Source organism: Podarcis vaucheri (assembly GCF_965113315.1).
Source record: "Podarcis vaucheri genome assembly, chromosome: 3".
Classification (NCBI taxonomy): Eukaryota; Metazoa; Chordata; class Lepidosauria; order Squamata; family Lacertidae; genus Podarcis; species Podarcis vaucheri.
Window position 1 is genome coordinate 67523601 of NC_138761.1, and position 23138 is coordinate 67546738.

The following is a 23138-nucleotide window of genomic DNA, read 5'->3' on the forward strand; positions in this document are numbered from 1 at the left end:
AGCATCTTGAACAAGATTGGTTCAAAATAAATGTGAAATAGTTGTAGAAGATGACTACTGGCAAAGCTCTGCCATACAAGACATGTGTTTCTTTTTCATGTATTTCCCAGGTGTTGGCTGGGGCAACTGGGGCTGGCAAGCAGCTGGATAGGGCTCTATCATGCTAGACAAGTGGGTTCTTATAGTCATTCTGAAGCTGTCAAACCCAAGTTTAATTTGAACATATACCTATGTCAGTGGAGTGGGATTTCAGTTGAAGGAGTTGATGTGTTTGAAAATGTGAAGGGCCTTTAGCTGTATCTTATTGTACTGATTCTAACATCAGAGCGTCATTTTATGGTGTGTGCACTAGGTACTCTGATCGTCAGATTAACCTTTATTTGTTAATGTATATTCTTCTCTAAAGCAATCTGTGTTGCTTAACTAGGTAACTATGTTATAATATAATGCAAAATTGGCATAGCTGGATCAGATCAGGGTAGCGAGGTGGATTTTCCAGAAAATTTTGAACAGGGGTAGCTTGTATAGGGAAATTTTAAGTTTACACTGCATTTTTTTTCTGATGTCCCAGAGAGTGGTGTAATTTGACATGCTTATTTTACATTTTTATCATAAGAAAATTACCTTATGTTGATTTTTTGTCTAAATACATCACAAGTGTCTGACCAGAAATACACAAGAAAGAAAAACTAAAGCATGCTATGTGGTCTAAATGGTATATAATGTAAAAGAAATTGTGCTGGAATACTTGTAAAAAATTAAAAACAATAGCATGTACTTCCCCTGCATTGTTTACGGGGGGTAGGACCAAAGGTACAGAAAACTGTTGCCACTAATAAATCTGAGCAATGCAAAGAAGTTTGCATGAGTATGCTGAACCATATACTTGCTATGGATTTTCACCTGAAAACATTAACTCCAACTTTAAAACCAGAAACTTGCCTAATACTGTATTTGCATTTGGCATCCACTCATTGTTACTTAATGAACATCCAAAATGGGGTGGGGGAGGGGAATCCATGGCAAAATAAAGCACTGTTTTTCTTCTTCTTTTGGACATTTTCCCAACTTGCACCACTGAATGAAGTGAATTTTGTTCATTCTGTTTCTGGTGCCTGGCCAGATGCCTCCAAAAACACTTAAGCAGAGTGTGAAGACAACAGCCCTCTCTAAAAACAAGATCCCTTTGAGACTCTTGAAGGCCAACAATGGTTGAGATAACATACCAATTATCTCAGGGTGAACTCTTTTTGTGCAATGGTTCCTTTTCTCTCTCCCCACCTCCAAAATCTCCAAGGGTACATGAATTACCTCTGTGCAGCAGCTATAAAATGTAAAGCCAGCCTCTGGTCCAAGCAAAGATTGACAGCTTTGCTTGAAGCATTTACTCTTATCATGTTCTTAAGGAAAGATAGATCACAGAGAACAAGTCCATGTGAGCTTGTAGCAGGTTTTGAGGGCTCCAAGGCAGCCATAAATAGAAGGTTACTGCTTACTCAGTATATGTATGGGGCATATAGAGGTTGCAATAGTGTTGTAAGTTACCCCAAGGCCCATCAGCTGTATACAAAAGTTGAACAGCAGTTTGAGCCTATTCTGGCAATTTGTGCTGACTGGAGTTGGCCAACTCAAACTGAGTTCAATCATTTACTGCTGGACAGTGAATTTGATTTAAAAATAGGGGGGGGGACATGTAAAATTATCTTCTGTGCTGTCATCCTGGTCTCAGGTGAAATTAGCACTGCCTAGTTCCCCAAAACAATGCTTTTCAAAAAGCCAGAACACATTTGTTGTGTGCACATTCCTTATTGTGGCTTCCAAAACCTTTACAGAGTGTGGCAGCGAGCTGATTTAAAACTGGACTGTATCTTGGAGTATTTGAGTTTAATTCTTATTCTCTGGATTAATATTACCACAGATGAAAACCACAGTGCAACAGCAGAGTCAAGTCGTCTGCTCGATGTGCCTCGCTACCTCTGCGAAGGAACAGAGTCTCCATACCAAACAGGCCAACTACATCCTGCTATAAGAGTAGCTGATTTGCTGCAGCATATCAACCTCATGAAAACATCTGACAGCTACGGTTTTAAAGAAGAATATGAGGTAAAAATGTCAACAGCTGTGTTTTTTCAATAACTTAGGAGAGGCCCGTTGAGAGTACAGCTTCTTGTTTTCACAAGTTCTTAATTACAAGAAGATTAAAATGAATGTTTAATTGGGATTAAATTGTTAAAAGACCACTTCTCTGTGAACCATGAGTCAATGAAATAATCCCAAAGAGAAACTTTGAAATTTCATTGCTTTAGAAGCTATGTCATAAAGCATTACAAAGGGTGTGCTTGAAACATCCACTCTCTACCGAAAGTCCCTCCTGTTCTGCAGCAATTTTTTCATAACCATTCTTAAGTCAGCTGTTTTAACACTGATACTTATGTCAGATAACTGGTTGCTATCAAGGTATGGAGAGAGTAGGATTGTGGTAGGTGGATCCATCCAACCCTACCTGGTCTCAGGCTTTTGGTTGTTGGCCACTGTGGGAAATGGGGTGGTAGACTAGATAGGCCACTGGACTCCTTATGTTGATGTGCATAAACCCTGTAAAAAAATTCAGGGTACAGGGACAGTGTACAGAGCCTATAGCAGTGGCAGATTTGGACCAGTGTGACCACATTGGGAGCTAACGCTAGAGGGTGCTGCAGGGCTTTGCAACTATAATGCAGTGAATTGAAAGAACAGAAGGCAAGGAGCAGGGGGTTTCAAATTTTTGCCTCATACAGGACTGAAATTTTAAAGACCAAAATCTGCCACTGCCCATAGCCATGTTTGAACAGCATGCCATAAAAATGACTTTACTGTGAATGAGAAGCATGCTAGTGCAAGTCCATATTGTGGTGTTTCACTCAAGAAATACTTGATTTATTTTTGTCACTGTGACAGAAATCATTTTTAACTGGGAAATTCTTTCTTCACATGTTTACCTATTTGTTGTTGGACAATTTATGTTATTTGTATTAGAGATGGCGAAACAGGCGAAAGCAAGAAGCACACACTTCTTGCAGTTTAAAGTAGCAGGCCTTGAATTTGCTCAATGTTTGCTTCTGCCCCCATCAGAAGTTTCCAGACCAGTTATTACATTTATTTCTAATGGAAAAATGTAGGTGGTTGCTATTTTGAATACTAAAACAAATGTTGAAATAAATGCAAAAATATGTGTGAATTTTAATCTCATCCACCCCCCTTTTTTTTAAATAAAGAGCTTCTTTGAAGGGCAGTCAGCTTCTTGGGATGTGGCAAAAAAGGATCAAAACAGAACAAAGAATAGATATGGAAACATTATCGCATGTAAGTTAAAAGTGGATATTTCATTATGTTGATGAATATTTAGTAAACTCATACAGCTGGTTTCCCCACCCATCCAGTTTCCCTGTCTGGTAGATTTGGCTGAGAAATGGTGACTGAGCATCATGGTGAGTCTGAGTGCAGATCTGAACAGCTCTCCCTATTCCTGGTCCATCACTTTTATCACTACACCACATTGATTATATCTACATCATGCAGATTATAGGGCCACAATTGTTGACTGAATCACATTTTACCTTTATAATGAGAGATCAGGGGAAGTTAAGTTTGACAATTTCTACTTTGGTTCAATGGATTGATTGTTGCCTAGCAACAACATGAGAGTGAACCCAGGTCCCTTGCTATGCTGTGTAGCCTTTCAGCTGAACTGGTGCTGGGTGGAGGTGGTAGGTGTGTTGAAGGAAGATAGAGTTGTTGTTGTTGTTGTTGTTGTTGTTGTTGTTGTTGTACTCCACCTTTCTCCCTGAGGGGCCAAAGCAGCTTACAGATAGAAATATGGTCAGATATTTATTTATGTACAGATAAAAGGTAATTTTAAATAATGTTATAATAATCAGAAATGAATGAAGGGATGAGAGAAAGGGGTAGTAAGATACAAGTAAAAAGTTTTTTCTGCAAACCAATTTCCCCTCTCTTTAGTTCTTTTTAAATTTAAATTAACTTCTCACTGCATTTCTGCTACACTGCTACACCATATTTGATTTTTCAGTTGTCTACTGCTGGTGCATTCTGATGCAGCGATTAGAATCAAAGAACCCTGACAGATCCTCAGGAGTAAAGCTTTTGATAGTTAAGACCAAAGCACAAACAAAATTTGATTACCATTTTACAACAAGAATAGCATCTGCTATCACGGTGCTAGTGGGAAAACAGCTGATAAAGGCTTAGATTTCTCTGTCCATCATATTCAGATGTGTGAAAGAGTATGCATTCAAATCACAATTTTTCAAGAGCTGAACATTTTAGTGATTGTGGTGAGCCAGATTCTTAACTGTTGAGGGTTCAGTTCACCTACTACCTTTGGTAGCGATAAAGGCACCAAGAGATTACACTATGTGCCATTATTGCTTGGTGAACTGTGTTTTTTGTGACTTTCCTCCTGAAAAGCCTTTTTACTCCACTGGGGGATGGGGAATAAATAGGACTGTCTGTGAGTGCATCTTCTTCCTCCCCGTTCCTCCAATACACTGATAATTTCTCTGATGGCCTTTCTCAATCGCCCTGCTTGTAAACTAATTCCACCGAGCCATTTGAGTGGACCAGCCTTTCCCAACGTGGTCCCCACCAGATATTTTGGACTGCGACTCCCTGACAATTGTAGCATAAAAATATCTGGAGGGGGCTAGGATGGGGGGGAACTATACTAGATTGATGTGCAGCATATCCATGCCACTGCAAATCCACCTAAATGACAGTGCTAAAAGTAAATTTCTCATATGACAGGTTGCTCTTGAGCTAAAGCTCATCACAATGAAGCAGCTGCCACGTGGAACTATTTAAAGTAGCTGTCACGCATCAAAGACTGAACTAAGCTATGAAGTCTAGTTTAAGACAGCTATATATGCCCCTACTTAGCATCATCCATTGCATATACACATATTTCAGTGGCACTCCTAAAAAAAGAAGTGTGTTGCTTCTGCTCAGGTGAAAGTTTAAACACCAGAGTCGTCAATATAGGGCCCTCCAGATGTTTCTGAACTCTACCAGCCAGCATGGTCTATTGTCAGGACTTTCTCCTGAAATATCTTCAGGGGTTCATGTTGGCAATCCCTGGATTAAAGGCATCCACTAAAATGTCTGTTTTGTTAGATGCTAATATCTGCTAGTCCAGTCCCTTCTATCATAGTTTACATCCATCCATACCTATTGTACATTTGTCCTGGACAAGTTTTGACTCACACAATATTTTTACAGATGACCACTCCAGAGTGATATTACAACCTGTGGAAGATGATCCTTCTTCAGACTACATTAATGCTAATTACATTGATGTAAGTAGATGATACAGCTTGGTCTTTTTCTTTCCAGCTTCTCTCTGTGAAACTTTTTTGCATGCAATTCCTACAAACTGAATGACAGCTTTTTCCCCCCAATTAAGAACAAAATGTACACTTTTCCTTGTTCTCCGTCCTAGTACTCACTGACATTGTTGTGCTTTCTTTCACATCTGACTTTGATTTGGGCTGTAGATTTGGCTGTACAGGGATGTAAGTACCACTATATGTGAATAACAGCATCCTGTTATGACTATTTAATATAGCAAACATTCTCAGTTGTGTTACTCTTCTAATTTTTATTACTAGATATATGTGCATGCCTCATTTAATTAATCCCATTTATATATCTGGTCTTTTAAATGTTCCTTTGTGTTAATAATTTATGTTTGTACCTGTATTTTAAAAGTTAGATAGTCCTATAGTGCAGTCATGAAAACCATCAGCTAAACCAGCTGACCTTATCTGTTAAAGAAAAATTGCATTTTGCTTGAGTATTATTTTTGTTTGCTTTGGTCAGTAGCTTTTATTTTGCATTCCATTTTCATGTGAGAAGCTGGATAGTTTGGTGTATAGTGCTGATTCTGAAGAGACCTGGTTATGATACGAAAGGGGTTCTTGATGGTGGTGAATTGTCTCCTTTTGTTAAAGGGAGTCCAGTTATGAGCACTTTTCTTATGGGCTGGGGACAATTCAGTAATGGTATATATAGTATATACACAAACATATATATTTAGAGACATAGGTTGTATCCACTGACGTTGCCCCATTAGCACAAGGAGTTTCTCTCCATTTTTCTTTCCCCTGCCCCCACACCTTTTGTTCTGGGTGTTCACACAACTTATAATGTGTGCTTCATGATTCCACCAGAGATTATGTCTTGGGCAAGTATGGACATGTTTTGGAGATACAAAATATATATCTGTTCAAGAGAAACAAATGGAAATAAGGTGGGGGAAGGGTTTGGATACGATTTCACTGAAACTAAAAATTGGAGATTAGGTAATTTATAGTGCAATCCGCACCATGCCTACTCAGAAGTAAATCTTGTTGAATTTGGTGGGGCTTACTCCCAGGCAAATAGGGTTCAGATTTTAGCCTCAGTCACAGTGGAGATCCATTAAATCTAAGCGTGACTAAATCCAATACAACAAATGTTAAGACCCATGAATGTGGTATGCTTTACTAGGAAATGACTCAGCAGTTTGTTGTTGAGAAGTGTCAATATAAAATTTGTGGCTTTGCTGATAAATTTGCAGAAGTATTGTTCTCTAAAATGGAAGTCATTGGCCTAGCACATGCAACTCACTCTAATTTTTAGGGACCTTTGCATGAAGTCCTCTTATTAAAACCATCACAGGTTCTTGGTTAAATGCCGAGGGACACAATTCTGTTTAAGGAAACAGAAATGTTATTTTACTAGCATATACAAAACGGAACTAATTAATTTATTACAACAAAATTTTAAATTGTGCACTAAAATAAATTCATAAACATATAATCTATTTGAATATCAAGTTCTCTTTGGGTGTTCATTTCATAGCAGCAATTTCCCAGCTCAAGCAATTCAGTAGAATGTGTTTCATATGAGGAAAATTACACAAAGTTGTTTCCTCCAGAAGTATTTTTAAGAACAAGAATAATACATAATAATTATTGAGGGAACATTGGAGAAGAAGGTGTTTACAGGAGCTTTAGCACTGCATATAAGGCTCATATCTCACATTTGTATACAAGGGGATATAGGTACCTTTCCTTGCAAGCCAGCACTACTAAATTGCTTGCTTCTTCTTACAATGCTGTGCCATGCTATTAACAAAAAATGGCACTTGGAAATAATTTCCATGGGTTCTGGTTATTATTGCTTTTTTGTAGTTTTAATACACTGAATAGTGTGGAGCTCTCTCCAATGTTTGAAAATGATAGCGTAGAAAAAATTCAGTAGTACTATATGTGCATGTGTATATACATGTCTTTATATAAAGTATTATATATGCACACAATTTGTTTTAATTCTAAAATTTGGTTTATATAACTGCACAAAGTATTTTTACAACATTGCATGTAGATTTTGAATTTGTGCACACATACACATTGTCCAGCTCTAACATTCAGCTGTTCTGCTTGTTATTTATGGCTCTAATATTTTTTGCGCATTCATAGTGGAAGTTAGTTTTTGCTAATTAAGTGTGATTGTTTCGCGGCTTATTATATGGAGCAGCAAACAGAACTATTTCAGTCATAAAAGTGAAGGCAAAGTGTATAGTTTCAACACTGAACTAATGCTAGCAGAGATCCAGTTGTAGATTTCACATGACACCTATCAGGAAGCATTGATCTAATATTACGTAAAGTACATGTTGTATTAGGTTATATGAAATTTCCATCCAGTCTTAAGCACATTCACTCAGAAATGAAACCATTTGAAATCAATGGGACTTCATTTCTCTTCCAGCACTTTACTTGGAAGTTGTTTTTTTTTACAAAAAATAATAATAGCTAAAACTAGGCAATATAGCTGACCAGCTACAACTACCATATATTGAAAAGGATGCCTACAAATGTCTTGGGTGTGCCTTCATTTTCCCTACTGGATTCTACTTTCAAAGCTAATAATAGTCCATTGTAGAAATCAACTTATTTTGCTGTTTCAGGGATACCAAAGGCCAAGTCACTACATCGCAACCCAAGGTAAGAGTTTGCCAGAGTATCTGTCATTTTGGACAGTGTCTGAAGGGTTACTCCAGCCATTGTGTGGAAGGTTGTGAGAGCATGCTTCTACTCCTAACCCTACTCCATGTCACAAAAACCTGACCTGGAGAAAGGCTGCCGCATGACCCCTGGCTAGCAACAACGCTCTGCACAGCAAAAAAGAGACACCACAAGGTTTCTCCTGTTGGATTAGGAGCCTTCTGCTGCATGTTACCCCTTGTGCCAAAGTGTGGGGGGGTAGTTTGGCGAGGGGGGTGGAGGGTTGCTTGTTTGAGTGTTTCAGTTGGTACATTTGAACAGTTTGGTTTATTTTCAGGACAAACCCCTTCTCTAGTTGCAGTGAATGTGGGGCTCTCTATTGGAGTCATGGATCCTTGTTTTTCATTTTTGTTTTTTACACCTATATCAACTCGGTAATAGTTACAACCAGGCAGAATAATCATGAAAGAAAGATAATCTGCCTTATCTGAAGTGTCTCCCTTGTCATAGCAAAAACTGTTATTAATAATTTGGGCCATAATTAATTTAAGGTTATCATTTCTGGAGAATATAATGAAGCATTAACCATTACTGCAGTGAATTTTGCCCCATTAAGCTTGAAGAGATTTCTATCTCTTCAGTGCTTAGCTGAACCCATGGAACCCATTTTACAATAGGAGAACCTTGAAAATAATAGCTAACTAAAATAGAGCCTAAGTATTTTAAGTAATTTAGCATCTCAGATTATAATTGTGTGAGCTATATAAAATTAAGTACTATTAAATACTGTTGGTTAAGTTTCATCTAATATAGTTGCACCTAATGCTTGCTGCAAAATGTTTACTATAGCCCACTGTAGGTACAAATAACAAAATAGAGATGCAGCTCTTTGATCGGCTTAAGAATTGCATAGCAAAGTGTCTGTAAAGATCCATTTGTTTGTCATTTACTCCTGAGGGGGAAACCCACAACAAAAACCCACAACAACTCTAGCTGTGTTCAAAATGTAAGCACAGGTGCTGTTTCCAACTTCTTTGTTGCTTAGTTTAGGCCTAATGTACTAGCTAACAATTTTTATTTTATTTAGTGCTGTCTTTTCCTTAGAACATAAAAATAGCCCTGCAGAAATGGACCAAAGGCCAGTCTTGTCCAACATCCTATTTCCCACAGTGGCCAATTCAGTGTCTAGAGAAAGCACACATGGAGGACATGGGTACAATAATCCTTGCCTTCCTAGCAGATATTTTTCAGTTATAATTTAATTTAATTTAAGAAGGGGATATAAATTTATTAGAATCAGAATCGAAGCAGGGCTTATTAAGTTAAGGTATTAGACTGAAACTTAAGGGGCCACTGCCAATGAAATTCATCCTATGGGGGAACAGGATGGCTGGATTTTAATTAACTGCAAAGTTCTATCACGGACAGACCACAAGGTTCTGTTGTCTGTAATAAAATGACAGCAGGAGAGCAGGACAAATAGAGTTTTCCGTAAAGACTATGATAAGATGACTTTTCATGTGCTAATGAACCCATATTAAAATTACTGATTTTTAGTACTTCAGTGTTTTCTTGCATAATGCCAAGTTGAAGAGTCTTAATGCCTAATAATCTGGTTTAAGTGAGATACTTAAGCACTAATGAAACATAAATTATAAATGTGCAGTGGTCCGGGGAGGATTACTGGAGTCCTTCATACCTAAGGAAATAACTGGCAGGTATTTTAGAGATCAGTGGCTTGGTAGTTACTTTACATTTATTTAAGAGTATTTTCTTTTCAGGTCCAGTCCATGAAACGGTGTACGATTTCTGGAGAATGATATGGCAGGAACAATCTGCGTGCATTGTTATGGTTACAAATTTAGTTGAGGTTGGACGGGTAAGTAGTACCTTAGAAAACGCTGAAACCTTAGGAAACACATTGAACACTGTAAATGTTTTGCTAATGAAAATTGAATCAGTGCTTTTGAAATAAAGGCACCAGAATTTGAAATGAAAGATGCCAGAGCAGATTACCATTTCCCTGGATGCGAGCCAGGAACCCTACTGAACTTGTTCTCCCTTATTAATATGTGTGTAACATGTCAAAGGGCTTGTGTGCTTAAAATCCAGCACACATATCCCCAATTTCTTGATTGATATATGTTGTATATCAATCATGTGATTTAGACTGAGTCACATTATGTGTACACCTATGTATAAGCACACCAAGGGCCTAGAGATGAGATAAGCATATATGGGGCAAGAAACCACAATATCATTTCCCCCCTATGAACTTGTTCAACAAAGCATTAATCAACTATAGCATGTCTTGAAGTGCACAAATGATAAAGTATTGGATTAATGAAGAGAATTGAGTGTAGCTCCAAGTCCAACACTATCTGACCAGTTTGCTAAAGACTTTGTGATTATATACCATTGTGCTATACTCTTCCCGAAGACCCTAAACTGTATTTCAGCCTTTCTCTGCTTATAAAAGATGGACATTTGATGGTGTAAGTTAGAAAAAATGGAGAAATGGTTCTGAAAACAAGGGGGGGGGAATGATTGTGAAAAAATGAAATAAGTAGGTAAATACTGTTCCTTTTTAAAGAAAAAAAGGTAGCATCTGATGTAGCCAGGGTTTTTTTTTAAAAAAAAGAATGCTTGATTAGAGTAAGGGAGCAATACTATCTTCAAAAAAGCTGGTGTAAAATGCAAGCAAGTATAATTTAAGCCAGAGTAAGGTTGTACCAGATCCAAACCCCATTCAGTTGCAGAACTTCTGCTGCTGCTGCTCTGCTCTTCCTTGCTTAAGCCTAGCAGAGGGAAAACAAGCCTGTAAGATAGCCTTTTATACTGAGTTGTAAGGTCAGGTGACTGAGCTACCGTATTTTTCGCTCTATAACACGCAGATTTTTTCTCCTAAAAAGGAAGGGGAAATGTCTGTGCGTGTTATGCAGCGAATGTGTGGTCCCTGGAGCCGAAAAATAAGGCAAAAATCAAACCGCGCTTCAGGGAGAAGGGAGCTCCGTGAGACAGGAAGTTGCTGCTTTCCTGCATTCTGCCTCAGGGTCTTACTGCCCACCCTCCTCTGTTTCGTTACTGTGTTTGCTCAAATGGAACAAAGAGCAGGGAAAGCCCCTCCCCTCCAGGCAAGCAGAGGGGAAAAGCAGACTGTCGCTCCTTCCTCTCTGTGCTCCGCTCCTTCCTCTCTGTGCTCCGGTGCTGCTGAAAACATGCAGGTGGGAGAGAGAGAGAGAGAGAGAGAGAGAGAGAGAGAGAGAGAGCTGGCTGGCTTGGGTGGGTGCGTGGGGGAAACTTTTGCCTTCCTTTCCTCCCTCCCGTTATACCCCACTCCTGCATTCTTAGCCCTTCTGTGTTTTTCCTTCCCTCCCCACTTAAAATGTGGTTAAAAAGCATGGATCCACATGGATCCTAAGGATTTTTGCACTGGGTCACCCCAAATTCACCATCAGAGCACATAGCATGTCCATGGCTACAGCCTGCCCCCCAAAAATCATGCACCCACTGTTGCCTGGGGCTGCAATGGTGCAAAAATGTGGTTAAAAAGCATGGATCCACATGGATCTTTGCATTGTGTCACCCCCAAATTCACCACCAGAGAACATAGCATGTCCATGGCTGCAGCCTGCCCCCCCAAATCATGCACCCACTGTTGCCTGGGGCTGCAACGGTGCAAAAATGTGGTTAAAAAGCATGGATCCTCAGGATCTTTGCATTGGGTCACCCCCAAATTCACCACCAGAGAACATAGCATGTCCATGGCTACAGCCTGCCCCCCCCCAAATCACGCACCCACTGTTGTCTGGGGCTGCAATGGTGCAAAAACGTGGTTACAAAGCATGGATCCACATGGATCCTCAGGATCTTTGCATTGGGTCAGCCCAAATTCACCATCAGATCACATGTCTGTGGCCACAGCATGAAGCACAAAAATGATACAACCACTGTTTCGTTCAGAATATTTTTTCCCTTGTTTTCCTCCTCTAAAAACGATGTGCGTGTTATGGTCAGGTGCGTGTTATAGAGCGAAAAATACGGTAAATGGGCTTAGTACCCAATCTAAGTCCTCCCTCTCTGCTCCTACCCCAGGATGAGATTATGCTTGGCTCAACTGGGATTAGGGATTTAGCTCCAGTTGAACCAGGCATCAGCCTACTGAACGGAAATCTGCTGCATCCTAAGCTACTCACCCCAGGAGATCTTGCTGTAGGATCACCCCTTAAAACTTGATTCCTTTATTTTTGAAGCATCTTCATTGGCTATTTCATTTATGTAATGGCATATATATTATTGTATTACTAGGCAGAATTAATAAGACGTTGAACATGTCCCATTTTTTCGTGCATTTGCCTTCCTTGGTTTGGAGATTTTTCAAAACTTTCCTTGCAGGTTAAATGCTACAAGTATTGGCCTGATGACACTGAAGTGTATGGGGACTTCAAAGTTACTTGTGTGGAAGTAGAACCGCTGGCTGAATATGTGGTCAGGACATTTACCCTTGAAAGGGTAAGTATCTAAAACTATTATGTATACAAAATGTATTGCAAGTTTAGCAAATGTTGGTGCTATGATCATATATGCCATGTGATTGTCCCGCCAATACTTCTGTCCCTTACAATCCCTTATCTACATCCATTAACAACACACGTGTTGACTTCTTTATCCTCATATGAATTCATTTTGCCTATCTTCTCTTTAAAATATGTCTCAAACTATTTTGTCACTAGGTTACATTATGTTGTTATGTTAAAATTTATTTCTATGCTAACTTTTGGGCAAAACAGGCCCCCAGAGCAGCTCACAAAATGTAATACATAATAGTCCCTATTATGTAGGTGGTACAGTGGTCTAAACCTCTTGGGCTTGCCGATCAGAAGGTTGGCAGTTCAAATTCGCGTGACAGGGTGAGCTCCTGTGCTCTGTCCTAGCTTCTGCCAACCTAGCTGTTCTAAAATATATCAGTACAAGTAGATAAATAGGTACTGCTGCGGCGGGAAGGTAAACGGCATTTCCTTGCAGTCTGGCACTTGTCACGGTGCTCCATGCACCAGTAGTGGTTTAGTCATACTGGCCACATGACCCGGAAAGCTGTCTGTGGACAAACGCCAGCTCCCTCGGCCTGAAAAGCATAATGAGCACCGCACCCAATAATTGCCTTTGACTGGACTTAACCATCCAGGGGTCCTTTACCTTTTTTACTTACATAATACTTTGGTTAAACCAAATGTAAGCATTTTGTTATCTAAGCTCTATTATGGATTTTTTTACTAGTCCCTTATAGTAATGCATAATGAGTTTCATTTTTTGATTCATTCCTTGGCTGCATTCAGCGCGTGAGACCAGTAACTATGACACTTGGCTTAGTGTTGAATCCCAACCAGTGATTGTATTTTGTTTCACTCAGAACAAACCATGATCAAAGGCTTTAAAGTCTGAACTTGATGAACTCTAGTTTGTTTAAACTCAAGAGTCTGAAACTATGGTTTGATCCTAGCTTGTTTGCACTAGAGTTCAAAGGAACCACAACTCCTAAAGTTTGGATTTAATGGGGAAATTAGCTCGTTTTAGAAATGGAAGCATATGCTTCTGATCTCCTTTTTGCTGCAACAGAGAAGAGGAAGGGAGGGGGACTATGGAAGTTTACATTCCTCACTACTTTTTATTTCCTTCATTACGCAAGTTGCGTATTATTCACCTGCATTTGTTTTATTTTCACTTTTTATTTCGGAGCATTTATTTTAATCTTCCATGAAGTACCTTGTAACTCTGTGATGAGGCCAGGTCAGTTACTCTAGTGTAAAGCTTCATGCATTTCTAATGTAGTCTTGTCATTTATGTACTATTTCAGTTAAGTCTTTAACTCCTCAGGAATGCTTTCCTTAAGAACAGTTTTGCACTGTCATCTTTACTTCCATGCTAGCACATGTGTTTCATGCTTAGCTTCTTGGGAAAGCCTTTTCATATGCTGTTGTAATTTTATAATACATGCAGCATTGGCTCTGTAAATGTACAATTTTCAAGATACAATGAGAAAATAGTGCCGCATTCAATATTATATTGGGTTTATGAAGGAAGCTGATAGGAAGGAAGATGACAGATTATATTTATAGTCGCACATAAATTCAATTGCAGGAGTCCCATTTTAAGCAACAATTGTCACATTTTTGGCTTAGAATACTAACAAAAATGTTTATTGATTCTGGTAGATGTTGTGCTTGTCTCAAAATTCAATATTTTGATTTGAATGTCTTCCCTGCTCCCTAATCCATCAGATGAACAAAAAATACTGTCTGCTTTTTGTTTTTCGATTTCGACAGAGAGGTTACAATGAAATCCGTGAAGTTAAACAGTTCCACTTTACTGGCTGGCCAGATCACGGTGTCCCTTACAATGCAACAGGCCTTCTTTCATTTATACGCCGTGTTAAACTCTCCAATCCTCCTAGTGCCGGGCCTATTGTTGTGCATTGCAGGTGTGTAGAGAAGAGGTAGATGCACTTTCTATAACTTCTCAATGTGTGCATGAACTGTGTAGTCTCCTGTGAAGTTGTCTTAGTGTGACACTGTGTGATTCGGTCTTTGTTTACTTTTCTCAACTTGGTTTATTCTTTCTCAACTGTCACTTTAACAGACGTAGCTTAATGATACTATTGTCCAACGTCCAGGCTTCCTCATTGTCCTACTCAGTCAGTTTCTATTTTATGTTTTCTAAAATTTTCAGCTACATTGAGGTATGGTTTGGATAAATGAAAAAAATATTCTGTTGACTATCTCAACTTCTTCTGGAAATGCAAGTGAATGAAGGCACACAAGAACACATCAGTATTGCCCAACTACTACTACTACTACTACTACTACTACTACTTCCCAGTTTATTACTAATACTGTTATTACTACTACAACTGCCACAAAAGAAAGGGTTCTTAGAATAGAATGTGTGCCTATATAATGACTAGGGTTTTTAATTTGTATGGGGGGAGTTGTGATTTTAAGTGCGGAAATACTCTGTAAACCCTTTTCTGAATCGTTCCAGTGCTGGAGCTGGAAGAACTGGCTGTTACATTGTAATTGACATAATGCTAGACATGGCAGAAAGAGAAGGTGTTGTGGACATCTACAATTGTGTCAAAGCATTACGCTCACGCCGCATCAATATGGTACAGACTGAGGTACAGTGCTTCTCCGCTCTTAATAATGGGGGTCCCAGTTCCCTTCTTGGATGTGTTTTGCCTGGGTGTCCTAGAAATAACACAGAACCTTGCTTCTATCAAGACACTCCACTAAGCAAGAATGAGCAACTGGTGCAGGCCAGAGTACTAATGGGAAGGTGGGCATGAAAGAGGTTTAAAATATTATACAGCTGAACCAGAATGGTTTGTGTGTATATCCCTGCTGATAGTTATTGGCATGTGGAAATGTTCAGAGCATTTATCCAGAGCTATGTATTTTTAATGCTGTTTCCAGTAACAAGCAAATTTGGTCGGCTGGCAGAAACATAAAAATGGAAACACCTCCCCCCAGAAAACATTAAATCTCTGGCTTCAGCAAATTACTGAGGCTTTTGCTATTTCTAGATTTAAAAATTTGCCATTCTCAGGAAATCGCCCTGATTAAGTGAATCCTAGTTAAGGAATGGACTGTACTTAAAGTGCTTAAGCAGTATAAAAAATGGATTGAGTTAAGCTTCCTTGAATAAGATTCCTAGTGAGAAGGTATCTAAAAGAGAGATTTTGTGACTTAAAAAAAAAAATATTGCTAGACTATTCTTCTGTTCCTTCTTTGGCAGGAGCAGTATATCTTTATTCATGATGCAATTTTGGAAGCCTGCTTATGTGGTGAAACTGCCATCCCTGTCTGTGAATTCAAAGCTGCATATTTTGATATGATTAGAATAGACTCTCAGACAAACTCTTCACATCTCAAAGATGAATTTCAGGTATTTTCAGTTGCTGGTAGCTTTTATATACCAGCATTTTTAAAAATCTTTTTTGCTTCTAGTTATATATAATTTCTCCCAGTTTGTATATCAGATTCACAACCTTTTGCCACCTCCTTGCATTGAGCCTAATGTATAACCTAGTTCTTTCTATTATGTGCTTTACAAAGTCATCTATAAATGTGGAGTACAATTGTCTGATTGTAATTGCCACAGGCTGCCAATTTGTTTGAACAGCAGTGACCTTCGGCCTGCCAGGGGTGATTCTGCATTTTAAATAGGTGTGGAACACTTTGCATGAATTTCACACAATGCTTTCTTTTCTTCGTTTTGGACGGAATGCAGATTGAGAACCAATGTAGATAATTCATTTTCAGTCTCTGTCATGGCTGAAATGCATTACAACTCAAGGAAGGCAAGCCCTTTGCTTGTCTCATAGCAGTCCCACCTAGCAATGCTATTTGGTGCCGAAATCTATTCACGAATCTGTTCTGGTGTAAGGTGAGCTATATTGTACCAAAGATTTCCTCTGCCCTCTAGACCTTGAATTCAGTGACTCCTCGGCTGCAAGCTGAAGACTGCAGCATAGCATGCCTGCCAAGGAATCATGACAAGAACCGCTTTATGGATATGCTGCCACCTGACAGATGTCTGCCTTTCTTAATTACTATTGATGGAGAGAGCAGCAACTATATCAATGCTGCCCTTATGGACGTAAGAACCGTTTCCTTTGTCTGTGTAATATGCCTTGAAATGATGGGTAGTAAAGTTGAAAATAATAATTGCTACTTAAAGCTAGTTAAAAGAAATATTGCTACTTAAAGAAATATTGTTGGCTTTCTTGCAGTGTTTGGTAAAATGGGTTGCACAGTGGTGGTTCTCTTGACTTTCCAATCCGAGTTTCTCATGCTTTCAGTAGCTTGTTGAAATTGAAAATTCACGAAAGAAAACTAGAAGGACTTTCATGATTTGTATGTTAATTTGCAGCCAGTTCTAGCAATTTGTCTTTTGCTAATGAGTGCAGTCCCAGGAGAAATAATGGATTAGCAAGCAGAACAGTGGAGAAATAATACTCAGTTCAACATCCTGCATAGCTGCTACCATCTGTACATGCAAAGTTTAGTTTGTTTGTATGCCAGTACATGTGTCCAATGGGGAAGGTTCATAGTGCCATGGTAGAGCATATATTCTGCATGAAAATGCTTCCAGGTTCAATCACCAGATAAGGCTCACACTCCTTTCAGAAGCCCTGGAGAATCACTGCCAGACATTGTAGACAAAGTGAGCCAGATAACCCTGTGTTCTCTTCCTATATTTAAAGCCTTCTCCAGTTCCCCAAACAGTTATATATAAATACAATAGAATGTCTAAATAAGTTTCCTAATTTGGGAGATTTTGATATAAAACTTAAACTCCCTTTTTCTCTTTGTTATTCATTATAATTAATTTATCTTACAAACTCTGGCTGTATTTACCACCTTAGCTCCCTTCTACATCTACAAAGAGCCCAAGGCATTGTTTTGTTGTACTTGTAGGTAGTTTCATGGATGTCTTAACAAATTCCCCCTTAACCTAAACAACCTGTGGGGCTCAGAGCCAATGGTTGATACAATGTGCACTTTCTTGGAAATTAAATCTAATGAAATAAGTAAAGGCTGTCTTTCAAGAAAATATATTGAGGTGTTTTATCTTGTTTTCATATATAATGTTGAGCATTATATAATGTTGAGCATGTTCTATGTGCTGGGGACGGCATGATTGTTTCTGATTGCAATTGACATAATGCTTTTGTTTACTACTATTCTTTTTCAAAAATGCAGAGCTACAGACAACCTGCTGCTTTCATCGTCACACAGCACCCTCTACCAAACACTGTGAAAGATTTTTGGCGATTAGTATACGACTATGGCTGTACCTCTCTTGTGATGTTAAATGAAGTTGATTTATCACAGGTAAGTTCTTAATGGTAATGGATGTACCTGTAAACCACTGATCCCCAAACTGGAACGCTCCAATGTTTTGGACTACAGGGTCCATCATCTATGCCAATCTTGGCTGGGGCTGATGTGACTTGAAATCCAACAACATCTGCAGGGCAGTATATTGAGGAAGCGTGATCTAGAAGAAGTTGTAATCAGGTGGTAAAAATTTCCTGGAATGTACCACTTTATACTAGGGGAATAAGGCCTGCATGTACTCCACAATTCCAGATCCACTTATAATCGTAGCATACAACAGACATCAAAGTAACTAGCACTGCAAACTAATACTAGTCACTTAAATAAATCTTTCTAACCATAAACAGCCCCTGGTGGCAGCTAATAGTGTTTCTAACTGTATTGATCTATACCTTCTTCCCCAATGGGTACCATGTTAACCAAATATGGGGAACTCTTGGCTCCTTCTGCAAGGTCTGAGGTAATTACACTGCCTCATCCTGCAAAGATGGAGCAATACAGTAATGTCTGTCTTGCAGTTGTGCTTTCAAGCATTGATTTCTTAACACAAAATACATGTGCAATGCTAGCTATAATTTAATTTTACCTATTAAATATCATGCAGGGCTGTCCACAGTACTGGCCAGAGGAAGGATTGCTGAGATATGGCCCCATCCAGGTGGAATGCATGTCTTGCTCAATGGATTGTGATGTAATAAACAGAATTTTCAGGATATGCAATTTAACAAGGGTAAGCAATATGTTTATGGTTAACAGGGAGTCATGTTTATTTACTTCAACACTAAGTAATACATGCTTTTAAAAATACACACAACTAGCTAGGGGTTTTCAAAATAGTTCGAAAAGTCTTCATTTACACCATGGTGCAATTAAATTGCACTGTAATATACACTAAAGGCACCATGGATTTTTTTTTAAGGTTTACCAATAGTAAATAACAATTAATTTATGTGAATTCTAAAGTCACCGGTGCATTTTATTAAACAAAGTGGTGCAAACAAATATTCATTTATTTCACGATGAGCATCTTAAAAGTTCTCAGATTCTTTCCAAACCACCATTTTCTAATCCAGATTGTTTTCACATCCTTCTGTTTATTTTATTTTTATGTCATCTCCCCTCCATGAGAAATACATATTTATTGTAGTCACACAAAGCAGTAGATAACTTTGCTAAACTCATGATTATTACCTAGACATATGGGGGATTGTAGAGTTTAGCATATACTTTGATGCTGAAACTATGGGTCATTCTAACATGCCTTTGTGGGAATCAACAGCTGAGCAATCATGCTTCTCTGGTCTGTGCCCTTGGTGCAACCTGAGATATTTTTTCACCCAATGTGGCCTCACCTAGTTAAGTTTCCACAAACATTTCCCCCCAATGTCATCTTAACACCCTCCAACATCCTTTTTCCAATTGCATTTTTGTTTTACACTCAGCCTGATTAAAACTGTGCATGCTTGCTTACCTTGAAGCTTTTAAACTGGTCCTAATAAAGCTATTACTCTGCTGAAACTTTTGGATTTTCTATAATGGTTACTTGTGATTGTTGATGTTGTATTCTCATCAGCCTCAGGAAGGCTATCTGATGGTACAGCAGTTCCAGTATTTGGGATGGGCATCTCACAGGGATGTGCCAGGCTCCAAACGGTCATTCCTGAAGTTAATTCTTCAGGTTGAAAAGTGGCAAGAAGAATGTGAAGAAGGAGAAGGCAGAACTATAATTCATTGTCTGTAAGTGTCATATAGCATTTTCACCCTTAAATCTAATTATCCCCATGCTGTGAACTGGCTTCCATACCTTGACTAGTCTAGCATGACTCACTAGAGGAAGGATAGACTCCTCTATTATTTTCCAAATCAATTTTTCTATTTAATGCAATCTTTTTCAAAGGTTATCCTAGAGTTCAGTGATTGCCATGAATCTGCAACTAAATGCTAATTAAAAGGGTTAGAAGTACATATGTGAGGTTTCAAATGTTCCATCTGTGCAAGCATATCAGTTTGCTAGATTGAATTATCTCCTCCTCCTGTGCAGCTCTGGGGGTTCTCCTGACCAAGTCAGTTTCGGGACAGAGGGAAGAAAGCCCTTTTTGTATGAGCAGAAACCCATAAGCAGGGCTTCCAATGATTGGGGGGGTTGTTAGGTAAACCCCACCCAATAAAAATCAGTGAATGTCACTAAGTGGATTCCTAGCCATGTCTACTCAGGAGTAAAGACTAGTGTATTCATTGAGGCTTACTCCCAACTAAGTGGGTCACTGTTGTAACTTTATAACTTAGTCGGATACAACCATTTAAACCTTTCTTTCTTTTTTTCTGCTCAGGAATGGTGGTGGACGAAGTGGAATGTTCTGTGCCATAGGCATAGTAGTGGAAATGGTTAAAAGGCAAAATGTCATCGACGTTTTCCATGCAGTAAAAACTTTGCGGAACAGTAAGCCAAACATGGTAGAAACACCGGTAAGTTTGTCGATCTGGAATGTTACTTTATGTAGACAGGCAAAAATAATATTTTTTTAAAAAGTATTTGCCAAACAAAATCTCATAGATAGAAATGTTCTCTGTCGAGAGAAAAAATGACTGGGACTATAAAAACACAGTTGCATCCTGCATTCTAGATCCTGTATTGGGTCAGACAAAATACTCTCCAAGTTCCTTTCCCTCCTTTATCAGAAACCTATTATGATACATTCACATCCAAGCATAACCCCCTATTTCCCCCCATTTACTGAATGCCTGTGAAAATGGAATGCATTTTGTCAGCTCTGAAGGATATCTCGCTTTGGGAAATCTCTGTTAAGATTGTGGTTACACCTTACTCATTGAAACATCTCAAAGTTCATTTCCTGTGTGATTTAGTGTCAGGAAGGTATCACAATCTATAATCTACAGATGACATGATACCTTGGGAGAGAAGAAGAGAGAAAGTAGCTCTAAGGCAGGGGTGGGCGACCTACAGTCCTTCACCTAGTTTCAAAAGCCCTCTGGCAGGAGTAATCTGTTCCTGCTGAATCAACAAACAAACAGATTGAGAGAAAGAGAGAAAAGGCATAGTGGCCCCCGCCATCACTGGTTTCACGCCTACCCTCATTTGTTATGAGAACCTTGATTGAATACCTCTGAGGGCTCTCAACAGAAAGGAGGCTGTCCAGACCCTACAGTAAGGCAACAGGCCAGGCTATAGAGCCCTCCAGATGTTGGTGGATTTATCTCCCTTCAGCCCTGACAGTTGGCCAAGCTCATGGGAGTTGGAGCTTAACAGCATCTGGGGGGCATTATGCTGGCTTCTCCTGCTATAGAGAACACAGAGACACAAGTCACTTGCTTACTACCACTATCCATGCTCTCATATAGCTGGCTGAGGTTAAAAGGCCCAGACTGGAATTCTGTATTTACGGGAAATACAGTTGCCCTATGGCCTGAGCATTTCTGGAACTTTTCACTTCTTCCTGAAGTCAGCTGTAGTGAGCTAAAGGTCGCTCTTACCCTCCAGATAGCTCGCCCCATGATCTATGCCTTCTAGTCAACCCACAAAAAACACAGTCAGAATCACACACACACACACATATGCATGTGTGTGTGTGTATTCACATACAAAACACACACACCTAGACCCAAAACGAAGAAAAAAGACAAATGAACCAGGCTACCCCACAAAAAAAACAGTAAGGTAACTAGCCCCATCTTAAAAAAAATAAACAGAAAAAGAACCAAACTCAACAGAAGGGGCAGGTGACCTTGACAGCCCTATTCTGATGCTTTGGGGGAAGGCAGAGTGCTGCGCGAAGCCCGAAGCCTGGGGGTGCTGAGCTCAGCGCGCCCCCAGGCTTCGGGGTGCAGGCAGCTCTCCTGCTTCCTGAAGCCTGGAGAGCGAGAGGGGTTGGGCTTCCCCCGCCCCAGCCCCGCGCCTGGGAGGGGAAATATTTTTTTTTCTTTATCCCCCCCCCCCAAAAAAAACTAGGTGCGCTCTATGGGCCGAAAAATACGGTAAGTTACAAACAAAAAGCAGCCAGTCCCTGGTGAGGCCCCGTGGCTGGTTTAGCCAGGATAAGTCTAACCTGCTGCCTCCCTGCACGGGCCTGCCAATCAGTATATGCTAGATTAGTTTTCCACACTGGACATAGGGCAAACAAGTGAACATCAGCAATTTCTGCTTCTGTCTTCATCAGAATTTCCCCCAACATCCTTAACTAAAGGTAGTAGAGGCTTGGGGTGGGGGGAGAGAAGGTAGAGAAAAATGGCTTTTCCCCCTCCCTTCACTTCCAATTACTTACAGGTCCCATCCTGTAGTATTCTCTACTTGGCTGCTGAATTTCCAAACAGGTTTAAGGACTAGGTGGGTTGTTTTGTTTCCTAAGAGGGCACTTTTAATAAGGCTGTTTTTGATACTTTTGCAAATCACTTCAGAACATACACAGTGTAATGTAATCAATAAGCTTCTTGCCTAGAATTTCACATGTTACTATTTAATCTTTAACACAGAAAATAGAAAAAAATACTGATATTTCATTGCAATCTTGCTCTGTAGTTGCATGTTTTCAATGTCCCTGTATTATGTAGGTGAACCATCTTGAACACAGCAGCTGTTCAAGCTAGGTGAAGAAGCAAGCCAAGAAAACCCATGTAGCTTTGTTACCTGCCCTACATTTAGCAAGATGATCAGATAACCAAAAAGAACAAGGGGGGGGGCCTTTCAGAAAGCTTTCCCCACTTCCTGCTTACAAGATTAAGTTTCTAGACTTAGGGCTGGGGGAGGGGGCAGTGGGAGTGCGAGGGGAATTTCTCCATCTCTCCCTTTGAGAATGCAGAAAATCTTCATCTTAGGGAGAAAATAAATTCAGATCCTCACAGAGAGTGGATCTTGGAGCAAAACACGTATCTCAGAATGCATAACTTTGTACAGTCCAGCTGCAAACTCTTGCTGTACATCTCTACTTACCAACAGATTAAAATTGAAATTCTTAGATATTTGACCTTACAGAGCTCACTGTCACAACGGGGAAAGCTGGGCTTGGGTTACTTTCAGTTTAGCAGCACAGAAGAGTGGTCTCTTGCTGTAGTATTCAGATGCTGGTGTTTGTTAATGGCTGGATGCTGTTTGACTTTGTGAAATGAATGGTGTCCATGATGAGGCGGTAAAGTTCTTCAAACTGATTAATGAAAACTGTTTGTTTTCCATCTGGTAGAG

The 23138-nt window shown here is 39.5% G+C and overlaps 1 protein-coding gene across 14 annotated transcripts in view; it reads left to right on the plus strand.

Moving 5' to 3' along the window:
* The window catches only part of PTPRK (protein tyrosine phosphatase receptor type K), a 327907-nt gene that overhangs the window by 302087 nt on the left and 2682 nt on the right, over positions 1 to 23138 (plus strand). For 6 of the 14 annotated variants that reach the window (XM_082216025.1, XM_082216024.1, XM_082216027.1 and 3 more), the window contains 15 exons: positions 1919 to 2103; positions 3255 to 3342; positions 5275 to 5351; positions 5550 to 5567; positions 8009 to 8045; positions 9827 to 9924; positions 12441 to 12557; positions 14369 to 14538; positions 15084 to 15219; positions 15837 to 15986; positions 16527 to 16700; positions 17807 to 17938; positions 18549 to 18674; positions 19518 to 19681; positions 20275 to 20410. In XM_082216025.1, the coding sequence (XP_082072151.1) occupies positions 1919 to 2103; positions 3255 to 3342; positions 5275 to 5351; positions 5550 to 5567; positions 8009 to 8045; positions 9827 to 9924; positions 12441 to 12557; positions 14369 to 14538; positions 15084 to 15219; positions 15837 to 15986; positions 16527 to 16700; positions 17807 to 17938; positions 18549 to 18674; positions 19518 to 19681; positions 20275 to 20410 (1808 nt within the window). The remainder of the gene's footprint in view (positions 1 to 1918; positions 2104 to 3254; positions 3343 to 5274; positions 5352 to 5549; positions 5568 to 8008; positions 8046 to 9826; positions 9925 to 12440; positions 12558 to 14368; positions 14539 to 15083; positions 15220 to 15836; positions 15987 to 16526; positions 16701 to 17806; positions 17939 to 18548; positions 18675 to 19517; positions 19682 to 20274; positions 20411 to 23138) is intronic. The other 8 variants (XM_082216026.1, XM_082216029.1, XM_082216031.1 and 5 more) reach the window with 3 other exon arrangements.